Raw genomic sequence first — 10,743 nt, 5'->3', positions numbered from 1 at the left:
TCACTGTTGCAATAGAAGGGGACTTATCTGCCAGAGCAAAGCAAGCGGTTCCTTCCATTGACGAGGGGAAATTCACACTCGAACTTGTTGACATGCGGTCATCTGTAACCATGGCACAGGAGCTTTGCACTAACGGGCCTACAATGTTTTGGACTGATGTCAACGTACATCAGTTCCCTAACATTAAGAAAGTAGCGATCGTCATGCTCAGTATGTTTGGTTCAACTTACACATGTGAGTCAAGCTTTTCACACATGAACTCCATAAAAAGCAACTCTCGTTGCTCCCTGACTGACCGTATTCTCCATCAATGCCTTCGGATTGCATTGACAACTTATGAGCCTAAAGTCACTGCTCTCGTTCAAAACAAAAAATGTCACTTCTCCCACTAAATTAGCTGGATAACTGTAGCCTACATCAGTATAATGTTGGATGTGTAACAAAGGCATGCCTAATCACAAATGTGGTGATTTAAAATCTGTTCCCTCAGTATGAGCAATATGTGCAGTAGTCCACCTTGAATTCATGTGTTAGTTGTGTTAGTTGTGAATACTGTGCACTTTTTTATGCACTTTGAGACGTTCCTGGGTCAAATGTGAGCAAGATGTTTATTTTGTTTCAAAAGGAAACCTAATGTTATTGCTTATCTACTACTGTGCACTATTTTGTTTTATGCACTTTGTGATCAGATAGGTGAGATATGTTGCCTAGGTAGGTGCCTAGGTCAGTTTTTTTTTTTCTTTTGTAAGTGGAAAAATTAGGGGCTACCTAACTTTTAAAGTATTTTGATGCACGTTTTGATGTGCAAACTGACCAAAGTTAAAAGAGAAACAATGAACAAACATTACATGTATTCAATAAAATTTGTTTGTGCTTGTTTTAAAATGTGTCTTTACAAGTTGCTTCGCCGCTGAAATAACTGGCCCAGCTAACCTTCTTGGTTTGAAAATCTGGCCCAACTGATTTTGTAATTGAATAGCCCTGTCATAGGAAATAGGTCCGAGTTCGTTCTCTTTCCTTTCCATCACAGTAGGTGGCGGTATACACCTTTCCAAGTTTGGTTCGCAACCCGCCATAAAATCAACAGAAGAAGAAGAAGCGCGCGTCCTCCGGCTGTCCGCGTGCGTGTGTTCCGCTGCTCTGAGCTCGAGCTGCACGTGTAGATTTGCGGCGAGCGCGAGCGCCAGTGTGATGTGCGCGCGTTTATTCTCGCTTTACAAAAGCTGCTTTTGTGCTGTAGAGATCGTTCAACATCTGTCGCATCGGGCCAGTCGAGCATTTTACACTAAATATCCGAATCTGTCATCAGATATATCAGATCTCCCGGTAAGTTGATCTTTGTTAGCGGGAAGCGTGCTTGTGAAGGACGTGGAAACTAGACACAACAACACACTCTAGAATACCAAGTTATACAGAAAGCGAAGGTATGATAATATTTGGCATGGAAACCTCTGTAGAGGTGTAATAAACGTATGCTGCTGTTGTTAGCACATCAAATAAACCAAATGATCGAAAGCTTTCTTATAGTAATTGATCAGCTGTTTATGTTTTTGGAAGTGATGGCTGAAGGAGCATTTTGACGGAAACTGGTTGTGATTGACATTTCGCCAAAGATATTGGAAATGATCAGCTGTAAATGTGTGATCACGCTTTAAAACTTTAGGAAATAGCTGTATTTGTTCATCTGCTGTGTGTTTTGCTGTAAACCTCTGACTCTGTGATAGAGGTGGTGAGGACAGAGTTGTGTTAATAGAGAAACACACAGATAATTAGAAGACTTTCTCATCCCTTCAGGAGATTGATAATGGTTGTTTTCTCATGAGACTGAGTTTGGCCAAGTGAGATTGCACTTGTTAAATGATGACAAAATCAGCTTTTTAACAAAAAAAAAAAAAACCAACAACAATACAAAACAATGTTCCCCCAACTTGTATTTAATGAGCTGTCATATAAGAGCACCCCTGTGTTTTGGTTTGTGCAGCGTGTGATTGGCAGTATGAAGTATATTCTGGTGACCGGCGGCGTGATCTCAGGCATCGGGAAAGGCATTATAGCCAGCAGCGTGGGAACCATCCTCAAGTCCTGCGGCCTGCACGTCACAGCCATCAAGATCGACCCGTACATCAACATCGACGCAGGGACCTTCTCTCCATATGAGCACGGTGACCTCACAGCCCTCGCCATGGATCACAAGATCCAGCCACTGCTCGTGTGAAGCCTTACACTGACGTGGGAATCAAATAAACGGGTTACACATTGTAAATGTACACATCTTAATTGGGCACCAAATAATTATTACTTGCCACAAAAGATGCAAGCATCACTATTATCATTTGAACAAACTAGGAAATTATCTGGTAAATACGTAGTCAGGTCAAAAGATTTTAAATGTTTTTTAAAGGAGTCTCTTCTGCTCCCCAGCCTGCATTAATTTGATCCAGAATACAATAAAAGCAGTCATATTGCAAAATATTTTTACTATTTAAGAAGACTGTTGTCTATGTGAATATCTAATCAAATGTAATTTATTTATATGATATAAAGCTGTATTTTCAGCCTCAATTCTCCAGTGTTCGGTGTCACATGATCTTCAGAAATCAGCATAATATTCTGATTTGTTGCTCATAAAACATTGTTGTTGAAAACGGTTAAGTATAATTTTTTTTCAGGTTATATAAATGTCTTTTATCATCACTTTTGATAAATTTAAAGTAAAGCAATAAATATTATACTACTAGTATTATCTGAATGTGATGTGTTTTGTGTAGGTGAGGTGTTTGTTCTGGATGACGGGGGAGAGGTGGATTTGGATCTGGGCAACTATGAGCGTTTTCTGGACATCAGGCTCACCAAAGACAACAACCTGACCACCGGGAAGATCTACCAGTCTGTCATCAACAAAGAGCGCAGGGGAGATTACCTGGGCAAAACCGTACAGGGTGAGAAACATCTTGTGCTGTGAGTTTTGGGTTCTTTGTAATGTTTATCTGGGAGCACCATTTAATTAGACTTGTAAGGTAAATCATTTCTAAACCTACACAGACACAGGAGAAAACATCATATATTTTGAAAATGCTACCGTAAAATGATCCAATTACTCGTGTCTTTTAAATGGATACGTCATGGTGTGTTTGAAAGAGAAGTTGGTGTCTGTGTCTCATTGTATGTTGTTTGTTCCAGTGGTGCCGCACATAACTGATGCGATTCAGGACTGGGTGATGCGTCAAGCTAAAGTTCCCGTGGACGACGACGGCGTTGAGCCCCAGGTCTGCGTCATCGAGGTGAGACGGGAGCGGGACCCTTCGCTTGATAGCAGGCGTGTTTGAAAGGGTTTCTGAGGTTTGGATGTGTTTGCAGCTGGGCGGTACGGTCGGAGATATAGAGAGCATGCCCTTCATCGAAGCCTTCAGGCAGTTCCAGTTTAAAGTGAAGAGAGAGAACTTCTGCAATATTCACGTCAGTCTGGTTCCACAGGTGAGGATTATATTCCCCGTCAGTGCATTATAGGGCGTTATACCACACGTTTGACATACTGTCTCGCCCGTGATGTCCAGCCCAGCGCTACAGGAGAGCAGAAGACCAAACCCACGCAGAACAGTGTGAGGGAGCTCAGAGGACTGGGACTGTCTCCTGACCTGGTGAGTCCAGCACTGAGGAGCTCTGCATGTGATTGCTCAGGAATATATTCAGGATGGGCTTTGAGGTGTTTTAGTAACTGTGTCAGCCCTTTCGGAGAAATTCAGCTTCTAAATGGATGCTTCCAGCACATCTAAAGCTATCAAAGCAGCATTTTTGTAACATTCAATGCGTATTGTGTTCCTGTAGCTCAATTGGTAGAGCATTGCATTAGCAGCGCAAGGTTGTGGGTTCGATTCCCATGGAGCACATGTTAGGTACAAAATGATAGCCTGAATGCACTGTAAGTCGCTTTAGATAAAAGCGTCTGCTAAATGTAAAATGTAAATATTTTCACATTCGTGTTTTTGTGTGTGTGTCAAAGAATAGGAGTTCTGTGCAGTTAGAAGTGACAGATATTTAGCTTATGTAAATGCCACTTACCCTGTTATATATCGTTGTTTAAAACATAGATACTCATGCAACACCTAAATAAAAGACTCAATCACAAATAAAACCAAGTCATATTTGTTTTATGGAAATAATAGACTTTTAATAATAATACACAAGGCACAGCTTTTCAAGGCAAGTTTATAAGGTTTCAAATGGTAGACAGATATAAATATGATTCAAAATGAAGACGCCGAATAGTGGTACTTTGTGATAGTCAAACATTAGTGGATCATATTTAATGTGCTGTTGGTTCCTGCGATCAGAGATCTGAGTCTCCCTTTGCTCTTTCTCTTGCAGATTATGTGTCGTTGCTCCACTCCGCTTGATAACTCGGTGAAAGAGAAGATATCCATGTTCTGTCATGTGGAACCTGAACAGGTCAGTCTGGATCACACAGGCCTGTGCGATTAAAACATATCAGTATTTATCAACGGTACACCTTCATCGATAATCATAGAAAAAAACTTAAGTATTGCACACTATAGTTTCCTGCTCATTTCATTTAAAGGTGTGTTTCATGTGACAAGCACACAGCACACATCTTCTGAGATGAATAGAAAGCCATGTAAAGTTAAAAGACGTTCAAATTTTAGAAAACAAGTATGGATAATTTTTTATTTCATTCCTCTGCGTCTCGTATGTTTTTAAATGCAATCGTGTGATGATCAGCGCTTTGGCTATTTGTAGCTATGCTGAAATACTAGTGGTCGACCGATATATCGGCAATGGCTTTCATAAAAACAATATCGGTCGACCACTAATAAATACATGATACTGTTGTGTTCATAATTGTTTATGCAATTTACAAAATCATATTTGATTTATATGCCTAACTTTAGACATTATGCATATTGTTATAGACGTTGCATTGAATAAACAATTTAACACCGTGCATCATTTTGGCTCATTGCATTGTTTTAATAAATTGGGTAAATTACAGTGGTTAAATTTAAACCTTTTTTCTACTGCTCTTTTTTTCTTTTTCTTTTTTAAAAGGTTATAAAAATAGTCAGTAATTATCCATGTTAAATGAACCGTTGGTCTTCTCTACAGGTGATCTGTGTACATGACGTGTCGTCCATCTACAGAGTGCCGCTGCTCTTAGAAAAGCAGGGTGTTGTGGGATACTTCTGTCGCAGGCTGAACCTGCCCATTGAAACCAGACCCAGGAAAATGCTGGCGAAGTGGAAAGAGATGTCAGACAGGCAAGTACACACTTAAAACTAGGGATGCACCGATGTATCAGCCACCGATATTTATCGGCCGATTTTTCCTCAATTTACAACCATTGGTATATCAGCTATATAAGGGAAAGGGCCGATATTACAAACCAATGGTTTATTAATTAACTGTGTGATGTCACTGACCTTTATAATAACTGTTGCACAATCCTAGCGCTGCTGTCTGCACTTTAATGCTAATCAAATAACAAAAGATCACACACTATTCTCAACTAAATAACTTCTGTAACTTTCATAAGTGTAGCTGACTTCATCTGAATGATGACCAAAACTGAATTAATACTGAGATTTTATTAAGTTTGAGTCCTTTTTCACTCCACTGAACTGCACATTTAACTCTCTCTGTTTCATTATCATCAACACACATCGAGTTACACAAAGCACTTATAACAACTAACAGTAAACAAATACAGATCTTCAAGGGGTGCTCAATAAACGAACAAACTTTAAATCTGAAGAGCTGTGTGTTTTCATTAGCCATATATCTCCATAGACTAGAAAACCCGTCACAATCCCGCCTTAGTAAAGGAGATCTCTCACATATTTAAACTTACAAATAAGATTAAAATGTATATAAAAACAAATCAGAAGATTAATCATAATAGAGTCTGTTACAATAAATGATTAATATGTATTTAATCTATATAGTGAAGTGTTTTTACATTTGTTTCTTTATTTCTGTACCTGAAAACGGTTAAACCTCCCTATAAAGCAGTGTTTGTTTAATACGTATCTTTGTTTAATACGTATGTTTGTTAGAAATTATTTGATGATGCAGCAATAAAACTGCTAGTATAATTTAATGCAGATGTTTTTGAACTTTGCTGATTTAAAACATGATCAAAATACTGTCTATTTTGATGCCAAAATTTCAAATGAGAGAGGAAGTGACAAATATCGGAAGCGGACAATAAGTATTTGTTATAATCAGCCTCAAAAAATCAGTGTATCTCTAATTAAAACGTAGAAACGGTTTCAGGATCAGTGCGTACATTGATACTGTGCTCTCATAGATGATGTAGAAGCAAGATGATCCAGGTCTTTTGTGATTTGTTTCATGTTGTGTTTGAACTGTAGGTCAGACAGGCTGTTGGAGCAGTGCTCCATTGCTCTGGTGGGGAAATACACCAAGTTTTCAGACTCGTATGCCTCCGTGATCAAAGCCCTGGAGCACTCCGCTCTCGCCATCAGCCACAAACTAGAGGTTAAGGTGAGTGAAACCTTTAAAGGGTTACTCCACCCAAAAATGAAAATTAGCCCATAAATTACTCACCCTCAAGTCATCCTAAGTGTTGTGACTTGCTTCTTGCAGACAGTTGGAGTTATATTAGAAATCGTCTTTGATCTTTCAAGCTGTTTCACTCAACTGGTGTTGCATTCCTTCAGTCCAAAAGAAGTGAAATAGAAATCAACAAGGGGTGAACAAAGGACTTCTGTAGCAAATGCATTCATTTTTGTAATAAAAAGATCCATATTCAAAGTGTAATAATCACTTTAATCTAGCTTGCGTTCACTGCAGAAGGCCTTTGTTCACCCCCTGGAGTCGTGTGAGATTCTAACGTTGTTATTTTTTATTTTTAAATAGTGGTTTAAATGGTTTTTATTTCACTTCTTTTGGACTGATGCATGCAACACCTGCTTAGTGCCATGAAACAGCTTGAAAGATCGAAGACCATTTTTAATATACCTCCGACTAGTATTTCAGGATTCGTCTGAAAGTCATGATGACTTGAGGGTGAGTAATTTAAGGGCTACTTTTCATTTTTTTTGGTGATCTAACCCTTTAACACGGCTAAATGAGATCGATCTAGCTGATTTATACCATACTCTACTCTGATTGGCTGGCAGGTGTGTATTAACACCATTTAATGGTCAGTTTAGCCAACGTTATTTAAATATTTAACTGCAAACATCAGCTTTAACTCATCAATGAACATGATATAAGCTGTGGTCTAATGATCTAATTCTACTTTTAAAGAATAGTTTATCATTACATTTTCATTATGCACTTATATCAGTCATTTCCTTTTTTTTTTCTCTAGTATGTTGACTCTGCAGATTTGGAGGCCAGTACGCTACAGGAGGAGCCAGTGAGGTACCACGAAGCCTGGCAGAAACTCTGCAGTGCCAAGTGAGTAGTGACCTGCGCCCCGTTTAATTCGACACGGCTGATTTCATGCAAATCTATTCTGCTCAATAGAATCTTAATGGTGTTCTCTTATTGAGGACGCGATGTAGTTTTGCTAACAGCTGCGGTCTCTCGTTGTCGTCAGTGGTATTTTAGTACCTGGAGGATTTGGGGTACGAGGGACGGAGGGCAAGATTCAAGCCATCAGCTGGGCCAGGAAACAGAAGAAGCCCTTCCTGGGTAGGACATGCTTAAAATTCATTCAATCTGAAATGTCCTGCTCCGTCTGTGAATTAAACACATATATGTGCCATTCGTCTTTCAGGTGTGTGTTTGGGGATGCAGCTCGCTGTGTGTGAATTTGCTAGAAACATGTTGGATTGGAAAGGTAAAATCTTTCTTTAGAAATAAATGAATAAATGGCGTACTGTGTGCGTAGTGCAAGCAGTGTTGAGCACAAGTGTGACTCTTGTTGTTCCTAGATGCCAACTCCACTGAGTTTGACCCAGAAACGAAACATCCTGTGGTGAGTATGGGGTTTAGCTCAAGTGTGTTTTGGAGCAGATGTCTGATGGGTCGTCTCGCAGGTGATCGACATGCCGGAGCACAATCCAGGGCAGATGGGAGGAACGATGCGGCTGGGGAAACGGAGAACCATTTTCAAAACCAAAAACAGCATACTCAGTTCGTGCATTTCACTGAAATATTACAAAACTATACGCAGCGGAGAACTGGAATTACTCAAATGTATGAAATGTTTGATTTCTCTCTCACAGGGAAACTTTACGGAGATGTAGATTATGTCGAGGAAAGACACCGGCATCGCTTTGAGGTACAGCATCCTCAAATCGTCCATGTAATGGTCAAATAGAGCTGCGAGATATATTCAATATTAATGCTTAATTTGTCATGGTCTAAAAGAATACATCTGTATTTTAGATTCATTTTTATTTGACTATTTTCCCAAAGAGCATGTCATTCTCAATCTAAGATCCCAGTCCCTCCTTATCTTTCGTGAACATTATTCTTCTGAATAAGCTGTTTCTGAGAATCAGTGAAGACTGTAAGTTTCAGTCAATGATCTGATGGTTTCTATCTTCTCTCAGAAGGGTCCTCTGCTCCCGTGAGGCTTTTGGCTTGCTATAGTTGAACAGACACCTCTTTATGAATAGCAGTGCTTACTTGAACTCAGATGATGTGTTTATAACTGAATTAATGGCTCAATTGGACCAAATAGCCTTTATGGAAACCCCTCAGTTGATCTGATCGAACTCTATCCGAATGAACTTCAGCGTTAACCTGAAATGATCTGATCTACAGGAAAAATTTAAAGCGCTCATCGGATGAAAAGCTGACTTTTTCTGTGTTTAAATGCTATAATTGACTGTCCGGGGTATCTTCCAACTTAGAAAATGTGAAAAAGAAGAACCGAGCAAGTTTGGTTATTTTAAGCATTTTTCTGCAACAATGAGAGAAAATGAGCTGATCAGATTTCTCTCGCCTTCTGACATAGGAAGGGGTTTTTATTATAATATAACCACTCCTCATCTCAGAAAACCCAGGCCGGGGTTTCATGAACCTTTAAGCAATAATATGTATTAAATATATATGATCAAAAACAAGCTCTTTTTAGATGCATCTTGGCTAAAACAGCAATTATACTCGGTGAAGTTTTGTTCTGAATACATGTATTGCACATGTAAGCGAGCAAGCGATGGAAATGAGTCCATGTAAACAAATCTGGTAGAGTATTTGTATTATTCTTAGGTGTGCTATCATGGATGAAAGCAGTATTATTGGTTGTGTGTGAGCAGGTGAACCCTGAGCTGAAGCAGCATTTTGAGGAGAAGGGCTTTCGTTTTGTGGGTCAGGACGTGGAGGGCGAGAGAATGGAGGTCATCGAGCTGGACGGTACACCAGATGCTTTCATTCACCACTCTGAAACATTTATATGTGCCGAGATGAGCATCGTCTCGACTCTTATTAACATTGTAACAACCAGTCATTTTGTGCAGAAGAATACTGTAAAACGGCCTGTTTTGAGAGAGATTTGTGAAGTCATATCACCTTTATTTATATAGTGATTTATACAGCTATCAAAGCAGATTGAGCAGAATAATGATGCAGCTCTCGACAGAGGACAGTAGTGAAGTCTTTTCAGTGTTGATTGAAATCAAGAAAAATATGCTTTGCAGAAATTTGACGATCAGTTTTGTTTTATTGTTGCAGATCACCCGTATTTTGTTGGCGTCCAGTATCACCCAGAATTCACCTCCAGACCCATAAAGCCGTCCCCGCCGTACTTTGGGCTGTTGTTAGCAGCTGCGGGGAGGCTTCCAGGTTACCTTCAGAAAGGCTGTCGGCTTTCACCACGGTATGGACTGATGTAACATTTCTCTCAGCCAATGATTTCAAGAGATTCGTCACAATAAACAAGCTTTGCTGTTTCTGAAAAATACAGACATCAGACAATCTCTTCAACATGTGGATCATTTTGCATGACACTGAATGAAAGTGTTTTTCTGTTGACAGAGAAACATACAGTGACCGGAGCGGCAGCAGTTCTCCGGACTTGGAGATCACGGACTTGAAACTATGCTCGCTTGCTCAGGAATAAATCTGCTAATGGTATAGTGCAGCACGTGACTGTATACAGTATGATTTACAGAAGAGCTGTAGTTTATTTTATTCGGATTCTCATTTCTTTTCAGGGCCTGCTTGCTAAAAAGGATGCACTATTGAAATGCAGTTTTAAAGTGGTCCAGCTTCAGTGAAAAATAAATTTGACTGCAGCTTCATTTATTTATACTCCTTTTCGCTTGTATATCATTGTAGGTGTACAATGTTCTGGGTCAACTGCTCAATGGGGTTTTCTTGTCAAGACTTGTATTCATGCAAATTTTTATCTTAAATCTATTTTATCTCAAGTTGACAATTTTGCATTATGTCAATAAAGAGTTACAAATGGTTTGTAGCAACAAGGGTTCATTCAGAAATCTCTGTAGACATAAGCATTTAATGCTTTTATGTACAAAAGACCCGGTACATCGGTACCAAAAAATTAAAATGTGACGGAAGAAGGTTTCTTTAAAGTACCGGTGGTACCGAGGACCCATCCACACCCCGTTCTTGACGCATACAGCGATATGATCTCCGCGAAGCAGAAGACGCTGACGGAATCTCAAAATCCAGTCATGAAAATAAAACTTACATTTTAATATGGACAGTCACAGAATTTGTCAAAGTTAGCATTAATCAAATCTCCGTACGGACCATTCTTTAAATGTTATGCAGCAAAAGTTGGTT

The 10,743-nt window shown here is 39.4% G+C and overlaps 1 protein-coding gene across 2 annotated transcripts; it reads left to right on the top strand.

Moving 5' to 3' along the window:
• The first annotated feature begins 1,047 nt into the window (after positions 1 to 1,047).
• Positions 1,048 to 10,404, top strand: LOC127935790 (CTP synthase 1). Of its 2 annotated transcripts, XM_052533968.1 has the most exons (19): positions 1,048 to 1,326; positions 1,982 to 2,162; positions 2,769 to 2,939; positions 3,181 to 3,281; positions 3,358 to 3,474; positions 3,555 to 3,638; positions 4,366 to 4,446; positions 5,122 to 5,273; positions 6,387 to 6,519; positions 7,352 to 7,440; positions 7,583 to 7,677; positions 7,763 to 7,825; positions 7,920 to 7,963; positions 8,025 to 8,121; positions 8,214 to 8,269; positions 9,252 to 9,348; positions 9,667 to 9,811; positions 9,970 to 10,065; positions 10,149 to 10,404. In XM_052533968.1, exons 1-18 carry the CDS (start codon positions 1,192 to 1,194, stop codon positions 10,052 to 10,054), a joined length of 1,926 nt encoding a protein of 641 aa, XP_052389928.1. In that variant the 5' UTR covers positions 1,048 to 1,191; the 3' UTR covers positions 10,055 to 10,065; positions 10,149 to 10,404. The 2 variants fall into 2 exon arrangements, with proteins under 2 accessions (XP_052389928.1, XP_052389929.1); XM_052533969.1 differs by having other exon boundaries at positions 1,273 to 1,424; positions 9,970 to 10,404.
• The last annotated feature ends 339 nt before the right edge of the window (positions 10,405 to 10,743 follow it).

The sequence above is a fragment of the Carassius gibelio genome, chromosome A19, assembly GCF_023724105.1.
Source record: "Carassius gibelio isolate Cgi1373 ecotype wild population from Czech Republic chromosome A19, carGib1.2-hapl.c, whole genome shotgun sequence".
NCBI classification, from domain to species: domain Eukaryota; kingdom Metazoa; phylum Chordata; class Actinopteri; order Cypriniformes; family Cyprinidae; genus Carassius; species Carassius gibelio.
The sequence above is the reverse complement of the archived record's forward strand: the minus strand, read 5'-3'. Positions and strand labels throughout refer to the sequence as shown.